Here is a 22,146-nt window from a genome sequence, read left to right as displayed (position 1 = left end):
GGTATACTCCAGGTATACTCCAGGTATGATAAATTAGACACATATGCAACTCTTGGGTATCTTTATTGAGGAAACGTTTCGCCACACAGTGGCTTCATCAGTCCAAACGTAGGAGAAACTTGAAGAACAGGAGGAGAATGAGGTAATCAGTCCCTCAACCTTGAGTCGATGTGTTCAGTCCATCAATCTTGAATAGAATACGGCATATCAGCGGAGAAGCAGCTTATAAACCGTATGGCAGGAGAGGTGCAGCAGTCATAGGTCGTGTAACATTTGTTCAATGTGGAAGTAGGTCGTGCCCAAGAATTAGGTAAGTGAAGAATTCCTAAGTATTAAGATCCCAAGAAGTTGCAGTGTCTGACAGATTTGTAGATGCTTCTCCGCTGATATGCCGTATTCTATTCAAGATTGATGGACTGAACACATCGACTCAAGGTTGAGGGACTGATTACCTCATTCTCCTCCTGTTCTTCAAGTTTCTCCTTTGTATGGACTGATGAAGCCACTGTGTGGCGAAACGTTTCCTCAATAAAGATACCCAAGAGTTGCATATGTGTCTAATTTATCAACATGTCGGTTCTCTGGACCATTCATCTACAAACATACTCCAGGTATACTCAGATATACTACCTCAGCCAGCATCTCCAGAACCACTACCTCAGCCAGCATCTTCAGAACACCTTCTCTCCCTAACACACACACACACACACACTCACACACACACACACACACACACACACACACACACACACAGATTATATATATATATATATATATATATATATATATATATATATATATATATATATATATATATATATATATATATATATATATATATATATATATATATAATTCTTATACCTGTTGTCCTGTTCACCTAGCAGCAAATAGGTACCTGGGTGTTATTCGACTGGTGTGGGTCGCATCCTGGGGGACAAGATTTAGGACCCCAATGGAAATAAGTTAGACAGTCCTCGATGACGCACTGACTTTCTTGGGTTATCCTGGGTGGCTAACCCTCCGGGGTTAAAAATCCGAACGAAATCTTATCTTATCTTATCTTACAGATTGTTAATATTTGATATATGTGAAACGCGTGTCGAGTTAAATGCGAAGCATATAGTGAACCTTGCTTAAGTAGCTGTTTCAGCTGTCTACAAACTGCTACAATACTTGGGACGCAATCACAGAAGTCACAGTAGGCACTGGGTATATATAGGCCTAGACTGAAAGGTGGGCAGAGGTCAGTGTTTGTAATTTAGAACATGCCAACCAGGGGTTCGATCCAATGGTTCAGTAAGTTGTTCATCTTGGGGTCAGCTTGAGCACTAAGACCCAGTAGTGAGTCAGTAGTGAGTCAGTCAGTAGTTGCTTGCTGAGTCAACCTGGTAGCTGTCAGTGACTCGTATCCTCTGATACATCCTCTTCTAATACACTTCTCAGGTGTGTATAAGTGTCTGGCAATTGAATTTTGTCCATAGATTACTGATTACAAATTACGTCTGACTGGTGTACAGGTTACCTTCTGACCTAATGACCTCAGGTGACCTGACATAATGACCTCGGGTAACTTGTTGACATGACATCAGGTGACCTGACATAATGACATCAGGTGACCTGACATAATGACCTTAGGTAACTTGTTGACATGACATTGTGACCTGACATAATGACCTTAGGTGACCTGACATAATGATCTTAGGTGACCTGACATAATGACCTTAGGTGACCTGACATAATGATCTTAGGTGACCTGACATAATGATCTTAGGTGACCTGACATAATGATCTTAGGTGACTTGACATAATGACCTTAGGTGACCTGCTATAATGACCTTAGGTGACCTGACATAATGACCTGTCCAGCTGACCTTCTAAATCTATAAAGGTAACTTGGTTATAATGCTCCTCAAACACCAAGTGCTGTGCGATAAGGATACTGTGACTACCGGATAAGTTGTACATATTACAAATTAATATTGACTGGCGTTAAGATGGCTGTATGGCTAGTCTGGGTCACCTAACCGGTCTTGTCTCAGGGGAGTACGTAATGACCCAACTATCTTAGTAGCGTAAGTAGGCTTGTTAGGCCTAGGAAAGTCATAAACTAGACAAATCCCAGTTAATTTTTAACTTAACCAGTTAATTTTAACTAGAACAAGGAAAGCAATTGTAACCATAATTACTGTATGAACATTGTTAATGATGACTGAGGTTCCCTGACTCGGGTTAGTAATTATCTACACATCCCCACACACAATCTCGGTAGCGACCAGTCAAGAGGCGGGGCCAGGAGCTGAGTCTCGACCCCTGGAACCACAATTGGCTGCCTCCAGCCACCTCCATGTTCTTGGTCCACGTAAGTTTAGATTTTGGGTTTAGTCTGTCATTACCCAGGCGCTGCTGTGTCTGCACGGCCTCCAGAATTGAATAGGCTTTTGTTTGATTAATTGATGAAGGGATAGATGAGGTAAGATAAGATTTCGTTCGGATTTTTAACCCCGGAGGGTTAGCCACCCAGGATAACCCAAGAAAGTCAGTGCGTCATCGAGGACTGTCTAACTTATTTCCATTGGGGTCCTTAATCTTGTCCCCCAGGATGCGACCCACACCAGTCGACTAACACCCAGGTACCTACTTGCTGCTAGGTGAACAGGACAACAGGTATAAGGAAACGTGTCGAAATAACGTATGGAAATGTTTCCACCCGCCGGGATTCGAACCCGGGCCCTCCATGTGTGAAGCGGGAGCTTTAGCCACCAGGCCACCGGGCCACTGGTATCTATCATCACCCACTTGTTAATATCTATTTCTACAAGTACAAGGTATACAGACCATAGTTGACACCTATGACATACTACTATATAGAAAGTACCTTGTTATGTTGAGCATTTCCCGTATATTGTCGGTTTTGTCCCAGGATGTGACCCACACCAGTCCACTAGCACCCGGGGTGCGACCCCACACCAGTCCACTAGCACCCGGGGTGCGACCCCACACCAGTCCACTTAACACCCGGGGTGCGACCCCACACCAGTCCACTTAACACCCGGGGTGCGACCCCACACCAGTCCACTTAACACCCGGGGTGCGACCCCACACCAGTCCACTAACACCCGGGGTGCGACCCCACACCAGTCCACTAACGCCCGGGGTGCGACCCCACACCAGTCCACTAACACCCGGGGTGCGACCCCGGGTGTGGGGTCGCACCCCGGGTGTTAGTGGACTGGTGTGGGTCACATCATGACTTCTGTTATCCTGGGTGGCTAACCCTCCGGGGTTAAAAATCCGAACGAAATCTCTTCTATTAACCCTAGTTGCTGCCGTCACACAGGTCATGTGCGGCGCCGCCTGCCCAGTTGTATCGCCCTTGCGAGTTTAGCTCTTACTTTCGATTATAATCAGCCGGTAGTTCGGTCTGTACTGAGGTTTAAGGGACTGGCGGTTGCTTGGGTCGAGTCACAGCTGCTGGTCCCGTATGGAAAAGCTTCTGTCGGCAGTGGTACCTGGAGTATGCCTGGAGGGGCTTTCGGGGATCGACGCCCCCGCGGCCCGGTCTGTGACCAGGGGTAATGATGGATCAGGGCCTGATCAACCAGGCTGTTACTGTTGGCCGCACGCAACCCGACGAACGAATCAGACCGGCTGGTCAGGTACTGATTTTAGGTGCTTGTCCAGTTACTTCTTGAAGACAGCCGGGGGGGGTTTTGAAGACAGCCGGGGGGGTTTGAAGACAGCCGGGGGGGGTTGACAGCCGGGGGGGGGGGGTTGACAGCCGGGGGGGGGTTGACAGCCGGGGGGGGTTAACAGCCGGGGGGGGTTAACAGCCGGGGGGGGTTGAAGACAGCCGGGGGGGGTTTGAAGACGGCCGGGGGGGTTTTGAAGACAGCCGGGGGGGTTTTGAAGACAGCCGGGGGGGGGGGGTTTTGAAGACAGCCGGGGGGGGTTTTGAAGACGGCCGGGGGGTTTTGAAGACAGCCGGGGGGTTTTGAAGACAGCCGGGGGGGGGTTTGAAGACAGCCGGGTTTTTTTTTTGAAGACAGCCGGGGGTTTTTGAAGACGGCCGGGGGGGGGTTGAAGACAGCCGGGGGGTTTTGTAGACAGCCGTGGGGGGGGGCGTCTTGAAGACAGCCGTGGGGGGGGGGGCGTCTTGAAGACAGCCGTGGGGGGGGGGCGTCTTGAAGACAGCCGTGGGGGGGGCGTCTTGAAGACAGCCGTGGGGGGGGGCGTCTTGAAGACAGCCGTGGGGGGGGGGGGCGTCTTGAAGACAGCCGTGGGTTGTTCTTGAAGACAGCCGTGGGTAGGTCTTGAAGACAGCCGTGGGGTGGTAATGAAGACAGCCGGGGGGGGGGTCTTGAAGACAGCCGTGAAGACAGGGGGGGGGTCTTGAAGACAGCCGTGGGGGGGGGGCGTCTTGAAGACAGCCGTGGGGGGGGGGGGGCGTCTTGAAGACAGCCGTGGGGGGGGGCGTCTTGAAGACAGCCGTGGGGGGGGGGGGCGTCTTGAAGACAGCCGTGGGGGGATCTTGAAGACAGCCGTGGGTAGGTCTTGAAGACAGCCGTGGGTAGGTCTTGAAGACAGCCGTGGGTAGGTCTTGAAGACAGCCGTGGGTAGGTCTTGAAGACAGCCGTGGGTAGGTCTTGAAGACAGCCGTGGGTAGGTCTTGAAGACAGCCGTGGGTAGGTCTTGAAGACAGCCGTGGGTAGGTCTTGAAGACAGCCGTGGGTAGGTCTTGAAGACAGCCGTGGGGGGGGGCGTCTTGAAGAGAGCCGTGGGGGGGGGGCGTCTTGAAGAGAGCCGTGGGGGGGGGGGCGTCTTGACAGCCGTGGGGGGGGCGTCTTGAAGACAGCCGTGGGGGGGGGGCGTCTTGAAGACAGCCGTGGGGGGGGGCGTCTTGAAGACAGCCGTGGGGGGGGGCGTCTTGAAGACAGCCGTGGGGGGGGGCGTCTTGAAGACAGCCGTGGGGGGGGGCGTCTTGAAGACAGCCGTGGGGGGGGGGGGCGTCTTGAAGACAGCCGTGGGGGGGGGCGTCTTGAAGACAGCCGTGGGGGGGGGGGCGTCTTGAAGACAGCCGTGGGGGGGGGCGTCTTGAAGACAGCCGTGGGGGGGGGGCGTCTTGAAGACAGCCGTGGGGGGGGGCGTCTTGAAGACAGCCGTGGGGGGGGGCGTCTTGAAGACAGCCGTGGGGGGGGTGTCTTGAAGACAGCCGTGGGGGGGGGGGTGTCTTGAAGACAGCCGTGGGGGGGGGGTGTCTTGCAGACGGCCGTGGGGGGGTGTGTCTTGAAGACGGCCGTGGGGGGGGTGTGTCTTGAAGACAGCCGTGGGTAGGTCTTGAAGACAGCCGTGGGGGGGTCTTGAAGACAGCCGTGGGGGGGTCTTGAAGACAGCCGTGGGGGGGTGTGTCTTGAAGACGGCCGTGGGGGGGTGTGTCTTGAAGACGGCCGTGGGGGGGTGTGGCTTGAAGACAGCCGTGGGTAGGTCTTGAAGACAGCCGTGGGTAGGTCTTGAAGACAGCCGTGGGGGGGGTGTCTTGAAGACAGCCGTGGGGGGGGGGGTGTCTTGAAGACAGCCGTGGGGGGGGGGGTGTCTTGAAGACAGCCGTGGGGGGGGTGTCTTGAAGACAGCCGTGGGGGGTGGGGGTGTCTTGAAGACAGCCGTGGTGGTGGGGGGGTGTCTTGAAGACAGCCGTGGGGGGGGTGTCTTGAAGACAGCCAAGGGTCTACCTGTAGGGATTTAAGAACTTTTAACCTAACAAGGCCCCGCGACAGTAGGCCTACTGACCCATACTAGGAAAGTCCTTCTTAAAGCTAACATATATTGGCAAATATCAGACTTATGTACCAACCTGTCAAGTTTCTAATTACTTCTGGAAGTTCTTAGTTAATATTTTACTAAACAAACATGGAGATCCTCATTAAAATTCTCTTCTCTAGTCGGCCAGACAAGACTCGGTGAGTTTTTCGTTCACTAGTGATGCTGGGATACACGCCTGTATCCCTGTTTATACCTCGAGTCTTGGCAGGAATACTCAGATGTTTGACTTATAAATAAGGATAAGTGGAATAGAATTATTCCTCTAAGGTTGTCGTAAGAGGCGACTAAAATGCCGAGAGCAAGGGGCTAGTAGAAGACTGAGACACTTATGCCACATATGGGAATCTTTGTTCAGGAAACGTTTCGCCACACAGTGACTTCATCAGTCCAATACAAAGAGGAAGGCGTAAGGAGAGGACGATGGACTGAACACATCGACTCCAGGCTGAGGGACTGATTACCTTAAACTCCTCCTCTCCTTACACCTTTCTACTTTGTATTGGACTGATGAAGCCACTGTGTGGCGAAACGTTTCCTGAATATAGATTCCCATGAAAGTTAAGACACGTGTGCAACATCTGGATATCTTTATTGTAGACGTTTCGCCATCCAGTGGCTTTATCAATACAGATTCTAGGACATAATAGGAAGACAGTAGAACTATATACAAAAGATGAGGTAATCAGTCCCTCGGCCTTGGAGTTAGTGTTCACAGCATCGTGGTGGTGGAGAATCTGGAGCAAAGACAAGAAGACTGGCGGTTATATAGGCGTCAATGGATAGGACCTACTTCCACTGGGGAATCCTGCCTACCAGTGACTATGCCCTCGTCTGCTGCCCGTCCCTATCCACTGACGCCTATATAACCGCCAGTCTTCTTGTCTTTGCTCCAGATTCTCCACCACCATAATGCTGTGAACACTAACTCCAAGGCCGAGGGACTGATTACCTCATCTTTTGTATATAGTTCTACTGTCTTCCTAGTATGTCCTAGAATCTGTATTGATAAAGCCACTGGATGGCGAAACGTCTACAATAAAGATATCCAGATGTTGCACATGTGTCTTAACTTTCATGGGAATCTTTATTCAGGAAACGTTTCGCCACACAGTGACTTCATCAGTCCAATACAAAGTAGAAAGGCGTAAGGAGAGGAGGAGTTTAAGGTAATCAGTCCCTCAGCCTGGAGTCGGTGTTCAGTCCATCGTCCTCTCCTTACGCCTTTCTACTTTGTATTGGACTGATGAAGTCACTGTGTGGCGAAACGTTTCCTGAACAAAGATTCCCATATGTTGCATAAGTGTCTCAGTCTTCAACTTGTCGGTTTTTCAAACCATTCATCAGAAGGGGCTAGTAACTCCATTTTCCTGTGTACATTACTAAAGTTAGAGAAAATTTAGTTTTTGAGTCTCCTTGCCTCGGTGGGATACAGCCAGTGTTGAAAAAGCTACTCTCATTGTGCTAAACATTGTTAATACACTGACTTGAGGGACCGAAAGCAAATAGTGGTACCTCGGTATTCGTCCGCTTTGGAATAAGTCCAGCTTGGTATACGTCCTGTTTGGACGACTCCCGTGCTAGAACTTAAGGGTTAAAGTGAGTCGCGTTACTCTTCATTATCTCTCTCGAGAGGAGCACAAGACTAAGATGGATGCACTCTTCAGGCTTGGAAGAAGAGATAAAGGAAGTCCCCTACTTCGTTAATCAAGAAAATCTTTGCCAAACGGATGGACGTCAAAAACTTTGCAGAGATGTACCACCCCAAGAGACCCCAAACAAGCTGTAATAACATTATCTACAATAACCAGACGATGTCACAGTTCCCAAACATCCTAAGAAGGCAGAAGCAAAGTTCTTCAGACAGATTTTCAGTAAATCAAACCTGGTGAGCTTCAACCAGGACGAAATAGGGAAAAGAAACAGAAAACAGAAGGTGACTCTCCTTCCAAACATTTCCTCCCTTCTCAGCACTATCCTAGTGGGCACTAAACTTTACCTTGTGCATGTATACCTTGTGCATTTATCTATTTTTTTTTTGTATTTATGTATGTATTTTAGCAATAAGCAGCGTTTAAATTATTTTATACACCCCATCATTGTATAATTCGTTTGGTATACGTCCTGTTTGGTACAAGTCCTGGAACGAATTAAGGACGTATACCGAGGTACCTCTGTATTTTGACTTGTTAGTGTAGTAAATTACCAGATTTTTCAGTTAACTGGTAATGTTGTTTTAAACTGGTTTGAGGTATTTGTACGAGAGATAATGTGTAATGTTCTTGCAGGGTAGACCATGGAACCTTGTTCAGACACCTGCCAGACCATGGAACCTTGTTCAGACACCTGCCAGACCATGGAACCTTGTTCAGACACCTGCCAGGCTTCACCACACATGTCTGTCCACTTGAGTTCCTCTCCTGTGGCTGGTGATTCCCTGGCTGTATCCTCTGGACCCACTGCTTCGCCGATTTTATCCTCTGGGCCCACTGCTTCGCCGGTTTTATCCTCTGGGCCCACTGCTTCGCCGATTTTATCCTCTTGGCCCACTGCTTCGTCGATTTCACCCTGCGGGCCCACGGCTTCACCGATTTCACCCTGTGGGCCGAGTGATGCCAGGACCCCATCCAATAGGCCCATGGGTTTTCCAGCTAACAGTTGCTGTGCTAACACAAATACGTCCCCCAGCGGCCTACCGCATCTCGCTGACAGCTCACTTTCCACTGTCGGACTTTCACCTTCAGGAACTAAACTGTCAGCTTCAGTGAAACATATAGCATCACCACCTGTATCCTGCCACAGCAACAAGAGCAGCACAGGACCCATGTGTCGCATATGTCATGAGGGTATGTATCTAGCAGCAAAAATTCTATTCTCTGTCCATGTGTCCTGTGTATTATAATCTCCCCTGCTGTATCCTGCCACTCGGTGGTAGTGAACCCAGTGTCTCGTTTGGGGTCCCTTGGCCTGGGGGCTAAAAATTCTCGCTTCATACAGTGAGGATCCGGGTTTGATTCCCAGCGAGGGTAGAAGCATTGGGCGTGTTTCTTTACGCCGGTTGTCTATGTTCACCCATAAGTAAAATGGGTACCTGGGTGTTAGTGGACTGGTGTGGGTCACATCCTGGGTGTTAGTGGGCTGGTGTGGGTCACATCCTGGGTGTTAGTGGGCTGGTGTGGGTCACATCCTGGGTGTTAGTGGGCTGGTGTGGGTCACATCCTGGGTGTTAGTGGACTGGTGTGGGTCACATCCTGGGTGTTAGTGGACTGGTGTGGGTCACATCCTGGGTGTTAGTGGACTGGTGTGGGTCACATCCTGGGTGTTAGTGGACTGGTGTGGGTCACATCCTGGGTGTTAGTGGGCTGGTGTGGGTCACATCCTGGGTGTTAGTGGGCTGGTGTGGGTCACATCCTGGGTGTTAGTGGACTGGTGTGGGTCACATCCTGGGTGTTAGTGGACTGGTGTGGGTCACATCCTGGGACAACTGACCTAATTTGCGGGAAATGCTCAGCATAACAAGGTACTTTCTATATAGTAGTATGTCATTGTTGTCAACTATGGTCTGTATAAGTTGTATCATGTATACCTTGTGCATGTATAGCTTGTGCATGTATAGCTTGTGCATGTGTACCTTGTGCCTGTGTACCTTGTGCCTGTATACCTTGTGCCTGTATACCTTGTGCCTGTATACCTTGTGCATGTATACCTTGTGCCTGTATACCTTGTATACCTTGTACATGTATACCATGTGCATGTATACCTTGTGCATGTATACCTTGTGCATGTATACCATGCGCATGTATACCTTGTGCATGTATACCTTGTACATGTATACCATGTGCCTGTATACCTTGTGCTTGTATACCTTGTGCATGTATACCTTGTGCATGTATACCTTGTGCGTGTATACCTTGTACGTGTATACCTTGTACGTGTATACCTTGTACGTGTATACCTTGTACGTGTATACCTTGTACGTGTATACCGTGTACATGTATACCTTGTACATGTATACCTTGTACATGTATACCTTGTACATGTATACCTTGTACATGTATACCTTGTACATGTATACCTTGTGCATGTATACATTGTGCATGTATACCTTGTGCATGTATACCTTGTGGATGTATACCTTGTGCATGTATACCTTGTACGTGTATACCTTGTGCCTGTATACATTGTACATGTATACCTTGTACATGTATACCTTGTACATGTATACCTTGTGCATGTATACCTTGTGCATGTATACCTTGTGCATGTATACCTTGTGCATGTATACCTTATGCATGTATACCTTGTGCATGTATACCTTGTGCATGTATACCCTGTACATGTATACCCTGTACATGTATACCTTGTACATGTATACCTTGTACATGTATACCTTGTACATGTATACCCTGTACATGTATACCTTGTGCATGTATACCCTGTACATGTATGCCTTGTACATGTATACCTTGTACATGTATAAACTGTACATGTATACCCTGTACATGTATACCTTGTACATGTATACCCTGTACATGTATACCTTGTACATGTATACCTTGTGCCTGTATACCTTGTGCCTGTATACCTTGTACATGTATACCTTGTGCATGTATACCCTGTGCATGTATACCCTGTGCATGTATACCTTGTGCATGTATACTTTGTGCATGTATACCTTGTGCATGTATACCTTGTACATGTATACCTTGTGCATGTATACTTTGTGCATGTATACCTTGTGCATGTATACCTTGTGCATGTATACCTTGTGCCTGTATACCTTGTACATGTATACCTTGTACATGTATACCTTGTGCCTGTATACCTTGTACATGTATACCTTGTACATGTATACCTTGTGCATGTATACCTTGTGCATGTATACCTTGTGCATGTATACCTTGTGCATGTATACCTTGTGCATGTATACCTTGTACATGTATACCTTGTGCATGTATACCTTGTACATGTATACCTTGTGCATGTATACCTTGTGCATGTATACCTTGTGCATGTATACCTTGTGCATGTATACCTTGTGCATGTATACCCTGTACATGTATACCTTGTGCATGTATACCTTGTGCATGTATAGCTTGTGCATGTGTACCTTGTGCCTGTATACCTTGTGCCTGTATACCTTGTGCATGTGTACCTTGTGCCTGTATACCTTGTGCCTGTATACCTTGTGCATGTATACCTTGTGCCTGTATACCTTGTGCCTGTATACCTTGTGCATGTGTACCTTGTGCCTGTATACCTTGTGCCTGTATACCTTGTGCATGTATACCTTGTGCCTGTATACCTTGTATACCTTGTACATGTATACCTTGTGCATGTATACCTTGTGCATGTATACCTTGTGCATGTATACCATGCGCATGTAACCTTGTGCATGTATACCTTGTACATGTATACCTTGTACATGTATACCATGTGCTTGTATACCTTGTGCTTGTATACCTTGTGCTTGTATACCTTGTGCTTGTATACCTTGTGCATGTATACCTTGTGCATGTATACCTTGTACGTGTATACCTTGTACGTGTATACCGTGTACATGTATACCTTGTACATGTATACCTTGTACATGTATACCTTGTACATGTATACCTTGTGCATGTATACCTTGTGCATGTATACCTTGTGCGTGTATACCTTGTACATGTATACCTTGTACATGTATACCTTGTGCATGTATACCTTGTGCATGTATACCTTGTGCATGTATACCTTGTGCATGTATACCCTGTACATGTATACCCTGTACATGTATACCCTGTACATGTATACCCTGTACATGTATACCTTGTACATGTATACCTTGTACATGTATACCCTGTACATGTATACCTTGTGCATGTATACCCTGTACATGTATGCCTTGTACATGTATGCCTTGTACATGTATAAACTGTACATGTATACCTTGTACATGTATACCCTGTACATGTATACCTTGTACATGTATACCTTGTGCCTGTATACCTTGTGCATGTATACCTTGTGCATGTATACCTTTTGCATGTATACATTGTGCATGTATACCTTGTGCATGTATACCCTGTGCATGTATACCCTGTGCATGTATACCCTGTGCATGTATACCTTGTGCATGTATACTTTGTGCATGTATACCTTGTGCATGTATACCTTGTACATGTATACCTTGTGCATGTATACTTTGTGCATGTATACCTTGTGCATGTATACCTTGTGCATGTATACCTTGTGCCTGTATACCTTGTGCCTGTATACCTTGTACATGTATACCTTGTACATGTATACCTTGTACATGTATACCTTGTACACGTATACCTTGTGCCTGTATACCTTGTACATGTATACCTTGTACATGTATACCTTGTACATGTATACCCTGTGCATGTATACCTTGTGCATGTATACCTTGTACATGTATACCTTGTGCCTGTATACCTTGTGCATGTATACCTTGTGCATGTATACCTTGTGCATGTATACCTTGTACATGTATACCTTGTGCATGTATACCTTGTACATGTATACCTTGTGCCTGTATACCTTGTACATGTATACCTTGTGCCTGTATACCTTGTACATGTATACCTTGTGCATGTATACCTTGTGCATGTATACCTTGTGCATGTATACCCTGTACATGTATACCCTGTACATGTATACCTTGTGCATGTATACCTTGTGCATGTATACCTTGTGCATGTATACCTTGTGCATGTATACCTTGTGCATGTATACCTTGTGCATGTATACCCTGTACATGTATACCTTGTACATGTATACCTTGTGCATGTATACCTTGTGCATGTATACCTTGTGCATGTATACCTTGTGCATGTATACCTTGTGCATGTATACCTTGTGCATGTATACCTTGTGCATGTATACCTTGTGCATGTATACCTTGTACATGTATACCTTGTACATGTATACCTTGTATTTTGTAGTCATTGCCATAAAAGACCTGAAATTTTGAGTTTGGCAAAATTTAATGGGCGGCCAAAATGACCCGAAATTATCACGAATTTTGATATTTTTTAAGTGCCGGTTATTGAAACCAGGCGTGATATATTTTTTCCATGATAATTTTTATCAATTGTGACTTATTGATTTAAGTGCTGGATGACGTAAATGGCCTTAATTAGTCTCAGCACCTGAAGCCTACATCAGGAAACTGCCATTATGCAGCCTATTAAGAATTTCTAGTTAGTAATTATGGCACTTGTAGTAATTATGGCACTTGTAGTAATTATGGCACTTGTAGTAATTATGGCCCTTGTAGTAATTATGGCACTTGTAGTAATGGCACTAGTAGTAATGGCACTAGTAGTAATGGCACTAGTAGTAATGGCACTTGTAGTAATGGCACTTGTAGTAATGGCACTTGTAGTAATGGCACTTGTAGTAATGGCACTTGTAGTAGTAATGGCACTTGTAGTAATAATGGCACTTGTAGTAATAATGGCACTTGTAGTAATAATGGCACTTGTAGTAATGGCACTTGTAGTAATGGCACTTGTAGTAGTGTTTGCTGGTTTAAACACTAATGTAGTGTCTATAAAGTGGAACTAAGGCTGAAGGCATCGTAAATGTTATGACACCATACATAGCTTTAAGATGAGGTATGACAAAAGTGATGGAGCAGGGAGAGAGGACCTAGTAGCGTTCAGTGAAGAGGGGCCAGGAGCAGTCTCGACCCCTGCAACCACAATTAGGCGAGTACAGTTTGGCGAGTACAGTTTGGCGAGTACATGAGCTGGAGCTTGTCACGGCCACGTTAGCGGGAGATTCGTCTATCAAAACTTGCATCTGTGGTCACAGTGGTGGCCTATACTAACCTTCCAATGGTGTATAAATATACTTAGTTGGATAAATCTTGTAGCTAGCTGGTCTAGTGGCTAACGCGTCCGTCTGGAGTGTTATGACTCTGGCCGCGGGTTCTAACCCCGCCCATGGTATGGTTAAAAATGCGTGTGCAAGTTAGGTCACTATTGAGTATTATATATAATGTCATCAGTTGTCTAGAGGAAGAATAATAGTTCAGAGTAATTCTTCAGGTAACCCTCTCAAGGGAGGTTCCTTGACGCTGGTGAGGGGCTCTTGATCCAGGGAATTGAATCTGTGTTCCTGATTCCTGAATTAAGCCTCAATACCTCCCATCCCCCCCAAGGCTCTGCATAATCCCTACGGGTTCAGCGCTCCATAATTAATATAATGTCTGCAGGTGAGAGTGTGGGAGACCTTATCTCCCCGTGTCTGTGTATGGGGACGATGGGCTGGATCCACAAGACGTGCCTGGAACACTGGCTTACCATCACTACCTGTCAGAGGTGTGAGCTGTGTGGCTTCGCTTACACCATAAGACTGTCTCCTAAACCTTTCTGGGAGGTAATGTCTGTAGGTCTCCCCCAGTGGATCTCTTTTTCCCCAGTGGGTATATATTCCACATCTACTGGAAGGTAATGTCTGTAGGTCTCCCCCAGTGGGTATATCTTCCCCCAGTGGATATCTTTCCCCAGTGGGTATATATTCCACATCTACTGGAAGGTAATGTCTGTAGGTCTCCCCCAGTGGGTATATCTTCCCCCAGTGGATATCTTTCCCCAGTGGGTATATATTCCACATCTACTGGAAGGTAATGTCTGTAGGTCTTCCTCTGTGTCTTAGACACAAGGCCAGGTCTTAGACCAGACCGCGGGGGCGTTGACCCCCGAAAACCCCTCCAGATATGGATAAAACTAATTTTTCAGGAAACGAAGGTCCAATTTTTTCTAATGGTACAATTTAGTTTACACGTAATTAAACATTTTTGGACTTAATGGAGTTAATTAACACCTGTACAATAAGTCGCTAAATGAACAATGGTACAACTTTAGTTAGAAATTATAATATATCGGTTAGATTTGTCACTAAATTATATAATCTGTATAATTGTTAACTGAAGTAATGGCTTCAGCAAATACTCAGATAATCACTTACTGATTCAATGACCTGACTTCCTGATTCAGTGATCTGACTTGTAGATTCAGTGACCTGACTTGTCATTTGTGGTCAATATAAGTTTATATTGTGTACGAATGGTATACAATACCGACAAGATGAGTTTAAGACACGTGTGCAACATCTGGGTATCTTTATTGTAGACGTTTCGCCCTCCAGTGGCTTTATCAATACAAATTCTAGGACATAACTAGAAGACAGCAGAACTATGTACAGAAGATGAGGTAATCAGTCCCTCAACCTAGGAGTAGGTGCGAAGAGCACCATAGTCGCGGAGAATCTCCACGACTATGGTGCTCTTCGCACCTACTGTCTTCAAGTTATGTCCTAGAATTTGTATTGATAAAGCCACTGGATGGCGAAACGTCTACAATAAAGACACCCAGATGTTGCACATGTCTTAATCTCAAGTTTATATTGTACCAGAAATACTTAAACGTAGAAGTAAGACAGATACATTAGATAATCTGGCCCAACATGGGGTCATAATTCACCTGGATATGCGATAATTACAAAAATTAAGTAAACTGATTACAACATCGTAAGATAGTTTAGCAATGCACAAATAACATTCACATAGACAAACAACAACGTTTCGATCCACCTTGGACTATTAACTAGCCACAGAGAAAGGCTTATGTCAAATAGTGAGTCTGGCCAAGTCGTTAAAACTGTTCCATGACGTATTAATGCATATATATTTCAGTTCTTATTGAGCTACGACAGTCCAGAGATTCGTAGAGCCATCGTAGTGGACGCTTTGTGTTTGTTGGTGTTGACGCCACTAGCAGTGTTCTCCATATACCTGTGTGTTGCTGGAGCCTTCCAGTACGCTCAGCACGCACCGGCTTCCAGGGACACAGTCTTCAGCACACGCTTAATAACGCTCAATAAACATCAAATAATAAGCACGAAGGTAGGTAATTTATGGCGGATGTCTGACATTACTATACCTAAAAAGGTGTCCAGTAGCTAGATCGGTAGCGTACTCTGCTCACACACTGTGGTTCGGGGTTTAAATCTCCTCCGGTACGGCTGGAAAATATTAGGGACGTGTTTCCATAAGATAACTGCTCTCTGTTCACCTATCAGAGTAAAATGGGTATCTGGGTGTTAGTGGACTGGTGTGGGTCACATCCTGGGTGTTAGTGGACTGGTGTGGGTCACATCCTGGGTGTTAGTGGACTGGTGTGGGTCACATCCTGGGTGTTAGTGGACTGGTGTGGGTCACATCCTGGGTGTTAGTGGACTGGTGTGGGTCACATCCTGGGTGTTAGTGGACTGGTGTGGGTCACATCCTGGGACAAAACTGATATAATTTACGGGAAATGCTCAGCATAAGCGGCTTTCTATATAGTAGTATGTCACTGATGTCAGCAATGGTCTGTATATCGTGTATACCAGGATTTGATACGTCCGGGTAAGTAGTCTATTGATTGATTTGTGGGAAGACATAACATTTAAGTAACGAATTCTCTGCTACGTACAGAGGTGGGAATTCTGTTGACGCAAAGACAAGGGCTTGCCAAGTATGGGCCTGTAGGCCTACTGTAGTGTTTCTAACGCCCTGCCTGTATGTGGGACTAGTGTCGTACCTGGCAGGAATATGGCTGCCAGCTGTACTCCTTGACCAGATCTTTGCTATCGCTTGCTGGATCCTGTTTACTAAGGAATCCTGGTCTTGGCTTCTGGATCTCTGCCAAAAGAAGCCTACCCTACCGGTTTTAAGTTCAGAATTTTCCTGGCAACTGGGCTTCTGCTGTGGAAGGGGAAGGTGTGGAAGCTTTGTGGGAGTCTTCCTCACCTTCCGCCTCTTCACTGGTCACGACTAAGTCCTGCGCCAGGAGCTTTATCGTACCTCTTCCATTTATCATAACTTTCCATTTAGCTGTGGGATCTATGCTAGGATTGTGATCATACCTCTTATGTCAGAGGGTCTGATATTACTCTCATCAGTCACGCTACTACACAGGAGTGTAACTTCTGCCAATTATGTCAGCCCGAGGACATCACTATAAGCGTGTCTAGCATGTACCCCCGGCATGGGAGAAACTATTGGACGGGGAAAAGTCCCAACGCAAGCAAGGGAAAAAGTCCTTGTCCTGGAGACAGCAGAGGCTGCTTTGCTGGCCTGTGACTCTTCAGGACCCCGCCACCTTCCAGGGTCACAACCAGATAATTTCCTAATTTCTACAACTACATTTACAAGGTATACAAACCATACTACTGTATAGACATACTACTACATAGAAAGTCACTTGTTATGATGAGCATTTCCCTCAAATTATCAGTTTTGTCCCAGGATGCCACCCCCACCAGTCCACTAACACCCAGGATGCCACCCCCACCAGTCCACTAACACCCAGGATGCCACCCCCACCAGTCCACTAACACCCAGGATGCCACCCCCACCAGTCCACTAACACCCAGGATGCCACCCCCACCAGTCCACTAACACCCAGGATGCCACCCCCACCAGTCCACTAACACCCAGGATGCCACCCCCACCAGTCCACTAACACCCAGGATGCCACCCCCACCAGTCCACTAACACCCAGGATGCCACCCCCACCAGTCCACTAACACCCAGGATGCCACCCCCACCAGTCCACTAACACCCAGGATGCCACCCCCACCAGTCCACTAACACCCAGGATGCCACCCCCACCAGTCCACTAACACACAGGATGCCACCCCCACCAGTCCACTAACACCCAGGATAATGCCATGACGAGCAGCGTCTCCATTTACCACCTTTTCCATACAAAAAACTTGTCGCCGTCATAATTTCCCGTGGTTGAGTATCACTGCCTTAATTAAATGATTGGTTTGACATCTCACACTGCCTCCAGCCTTCTCCTTGTTGCAGCATTTACCGCTCGTGCTTCACACAAGGGGGATATGATAACGACGTATAAAATACTGGGATGAATTGACAAGGTGGACAGACAATGTTCCACAGATGGGACACAGCAACAAGGGGACACAGTTGGAAGTTGAAGGCACAGATGAATCAGAGTTGTTAAGAAGTGAAACAGTTTGGGAAGCGATGTAGTGGAGGCAGGATCCATACATAGCTTTAAGCATAGGTATGATAAGTCATGGTGCAGGGAGTGACCCGGTGGCCTGGTGGCTAAAGCTCCCGCTTCACACACGGAGGGCCCGGGTTCGATTCCCGGCGGGTGGAAACATTTCGACACGTTTCCTTACACCTGTTGTCCTGTTCACCTAGCAGCAAATAGGTACCTGGGTGTTAGTCGACTGGTGTGGGTCGCATCCTGGGGGACAAGATTAAGGACCCCAATGGAAATAAGTTAGACAGTCCTCGATGACGCACTGACTTTCTTGGGTTATCCTGGGTGGCTAACCCTCCGGGGTTAAAAATCCGAACGAAATCTTATCTTATACTCGTACATTCCAGTTTATGCTGCCATTAATAAGTCTCCACAGACTCCTCAGAGCACCACTCGCCTTTTCCCCTCACCAGATCTGATTGACTTCGTTCTTTCCCTCAGAATACCGTGGATACCAACTACAAGTCCGAGGAAGGTGGGCAACCAGCAAGGCAGCAGAAAAACTCGAAGGGTGACAGCGACATGCCCTGGGAAGCCTTTGGCCTGTCATTACTAGCTCTGCTTATCCTTACTATCTACACAGCTTGGGCTGCTGTTGTGGTCAGGTAAGCTGAAAACCTGACACGTTTTGGTTAATTTGTGTTTTACAAATGGGTTAGATAAATACAAGAGTGGGTGTGGGTGGGTGTAAGTGTTGGACCTGACTAGCTTGTGCCACTAGTCTTATGCCGTGCTACTTATGTGGAAGTGACCAGACTAGGTGGGTCATTGATCTAAGCTGGGGAATGACATGGACCTGCCTCACATGGGTCAGTAGGCCTGCTGCAATGTTCCTTCTTATGTTCTTAAGTAACACGAGAAATCCTAATAACAGGGTTGTAAAACAGTGGTAGAATACGGCTAGCAACCAAAATAAACGGGGTTCGATTACCAGGATAGTAGAGACTTGCATTAGAGTTAAGGTTATCAAAAGCTTTTTCGATGGGTAACATTTATAATTATTTGTGTGAATATTTGTTAGTGGGCTCGAGTTTGAGAAGGCCCTTAATAGTGTGGGCCAGTAGGCCTCCTGCAGTGCTCCTCATGTTCTTGAATATATTTACACCTGTTATAGGTACCAAAGATTTATTACTTGCAGCCTTTGTATTAATTCTGTCGTCAGTGATGGCATAAATTTTTAATTACATTGCAAGTCTTCCAGACCATCTTTCCAGAGTCTTGGTAAACTACTGTTATTAAGGTTACTAATAAATTCTATCTCGTGAAGAGATGAAAATTAGTAAAAAATAATTCGAAATGTGATCCTCCCCCCCCCCCTGTCAAAGATCAGAAGGTACCCCCCTATAGACATCATTGCCCAACCATACCACTGGTGGGGTTAGAACCCACGGTCAGTCATAAAACTCCAGACTGGCGTGTTAGCCACTGGACCAACTGGCTATAATAAGATGCGTCCAACTAGATATATTTATACACCATAGGAAGGTTAGCATAGGCCACCACTGTGGCCACAAGTGCAAGTTTCCACAGACAGTGGTGGCCTATGCTAACCTTCCTATGATGTAGAAATACACCTAGATGGATAATCTTATTGTAGCCAGCTGTTCCAGTGGTTAACGCATAGGCCTGGAGTTTTATGACTGACTGCGGGTTCTAACCCCCACCCGTGGTATGGTATGTTCAGAGTAGTGTCATTACGATTTCGTGAGTCGTCTTCATTGCCCAAAACACAAACTAATTGCTGTCTTTGATCAGTCCCCTTGATGGAGGGGGACTTAACATATGGACACTGTCTTGAACACTGTTTAATTGTCCACTTAATGAGGAATAGTCAGTATAATAACCTATGTGACATGACAAGATATCTTAAGAAAAATAAGATACCAGATATATTAAATTTACTAAATTTTCTTGTAACAGATAAGTGAACTGTAGATATGAATCCATATGTACACCTGTTAACCCTTTTGGGGCCTAGTTCCTAGGCCTACTGTATATCCCTGTACTCTTGCACTACCGTCCAGATGGATATGGGGTGCACAATGAACTAGCCACTATGGTGGCAAAATCTAAATCTCCATAAATACCCTTTTGGACTAACTAGTTTAGTGTTTTTCCCAGACATTCAATATATATACACTCGAGTATGTTCTTACTGTAAACGTTTAAAATCTATTCCTTCTACAGCTACCACACGAAGGTGTGGCGCCGGTGGCGGGTGGTACATCAAGACCTGACTTTGGTGGACAACCACAGACGACCCAGCAACCATCCTGGTCTCAATATTATCCTTCACAACGTTCGTACTTCCTTCAGTCCCATAAACATTGACACTTTTGGCCCATTCTCTCCTCTGCCAGAAGGTAGTTCCTTATCTTAACCTGCTGCATCAACCTAACAACCACACCAGCCTTGGTTTGATCACCAGTACTCTCCACCATCCAGGCTACAATAACTTGTACAGTAATACAATAAATCAGCTTTTACTCGGCTCAAATTAGCTGCTGCTACACTTTTTTACCAATTTTATAAAGCATTTTAAGATATTTTTAAATTAAAACTAATTTTTATTGTGGTTTTATCATTTTTGTCCCTAAATCAGGCTGCCATTGGCCTTTCAAAGGTGAGTGAGTGCAAGTAAATGGCTCTCGATTAAAAACTGAATCTCCATTTCTGATCAAAACTGACAGCCTCACTATATCGTATGCACAGTAATACTGTGAAGAATAGGTACAATATAGTGAGAGGAACAACACAACTTGCGCACACGTCAACTTACAACTACGTTCCACTCAGACTTGGAGCATTAAGTTCTGAAGGACTATTGTTGCGTCGAATGAAAGCTAGAATTGTGTGAATATTGGACACCAGGCAGTGTTAGATTCATCAGTACACTTGATACACAAAGATGGATTCCTTGCTGTGTAACTTGCCTGCAGCCAGGAGGGGAAGGGGTTTGGGTCAGTACTGCCTGCAGCCAGGGGGGAGGGTCTTTGATGAGACCTTGCCTGCAGTCAGGGGGGTGTTTGGTCAGACCCAGCTTACAACTGGGGGGGTCTTTGGTCAGTCATTGCCTGCAGCCAGGGGGGGGGGGTCTTATGTCAGTCATTGCCTGCGGTCATGGGGGGGGATCTTTGGTCATTCCTTGCCTGCAGCCAGGGGGGTCTTTGGTCAGTCCTTGCCTGCAGCCAGAGGGGGTTCTTTGGTCAGTCCTTGCATGCAGCCAGTCCTTGCCTGCAGCCAGGGGGGTCTTTGGTCAGTCCTTGCCTGCAGCCAGGGGGGTCTTTGGTCAGTCCTTGCCTGCAGCCAGGGGGGTCTTTGGTCAATCCTTGCCTGCAGCCAGGGGGGTCTTTGGTCAGTCCTTGCCTGCAGCCAGGGGGGTCTTTGGTCAGTCCTTGCCTGCAGCCAGGGGGGTCTTTGGTCAGTCCTTGCCTGCAGCCAGGGGGGTCTTTGGTCAGTCCTTGCCTGCAGCCAGGGGGGTCTTTGGTCAGTCCTTGCCTGCAGCCAGGGGGGTCTTTGGTCAGTCCTTGCCTGCAGCCAGGGGGGTCTTTGATCAGTTCTTGCCTGCAGCCAGGGGACTCTTCGATCAGTCCTTGCCTGCAACTGCAAGAGTATTAACTGAAGGTCAGCTCTCGACATCTCCATTTCAAACATTACTATTATTGGCTAAGATGGTGTAATACCACTTAATGAGAATAATAGTTCATTTATGAGGTACCATCCAAGTCTTTGATACCAGGTAGACTGAGCCAATTTCCAGGTAATGTAGTTTATTTTTGTGCCCTAATTTTGGTACACAGGATCACCATTCACAAACTCGGTATGGCCATTAGACCCTTGGATCAGATTATTTTTGGCCATTTCTTGTTAAAATGTGCTGATATTCTGACACCCTTGTGTATATAAATCGTCTAGAGTACACTAATGACTTTAAACTAAACTTTTGGGCGACCAGTGGCTTTCTCAGTTCAATACAGAATAAGTTTATTCGGGTATACATGAATAAATTTATAGATTATTATACATTGCATATGTGTAGAGAACCTGGGATAACCCAAAAATGTCAGTGGGTTATTTAAAAGTATTGCACAGGCGTCTTAATTCATGATTATATACATCTGGTACCCTGTATGACCCTCGCTGTGGAACTGGCATCGTCCATAGTGTGATGACTATACCTGGAGAAGGTGGAAACATAAACGCATATGCAGTTTAATGTGATCCTTTATTGACAACATTTCGCCCACACAGTGAG

At 46.4% G+C, this 22,146-nt stretch overlaps 1 protein-coding gene across 1 annotated transcript; it reads left to right on the top strand.

Annotated features, from left to right (window-relative positions):
* The first annotated feature begins 1,305 nt into the window (after window positions 1–1,305).
* LOC128702511 (uncharacterized) lies at window positions 1,306–20,462 on the top strand. The gene is made up of 6 exons (XM_070105232.1): window positions 1,306–1,446; window positions 8,106–8,663; window positions 14,042–14,205; window positions 15,524–15,733; window positions 18,333–18,496; window positions 20,079–20,462. Exons 2-6 carry the CDS (start codon window positions 8,114–8,116, stop codon window positions 20,269–20,271), a joined length of 1,281 nt encoding a protein of 426 aa, XP_069961333.1. The 5' UTR covers window positions 1,306–1,446; window positions 8,106–8,113; the 3' UTR covers window positions 20,272–20,462.
* The last annotated feature ends 1,684 nt before the right edge of the window (window positions 20,463–22,146 follow it).

Source organism: Cherax quadricarinatus, chromosome 98, assembly GCF_038502225.1.
Source record: "Cherax quadricarinatus isolate ZL_2023a chromosome 98, ASM3850222v1, whole genome shotgun sequence".
NCBI classification, from domain to species: domain Eukaryota; kingdom Metazoa; phylum Arthropoda; class Malacostraca; order Decapoda; family Parastacidae; genus Cherax; species Cherax quadricarinatus.
This window is presented reverse-complemented; position numbering and strand designations above follow the sequence as displayed.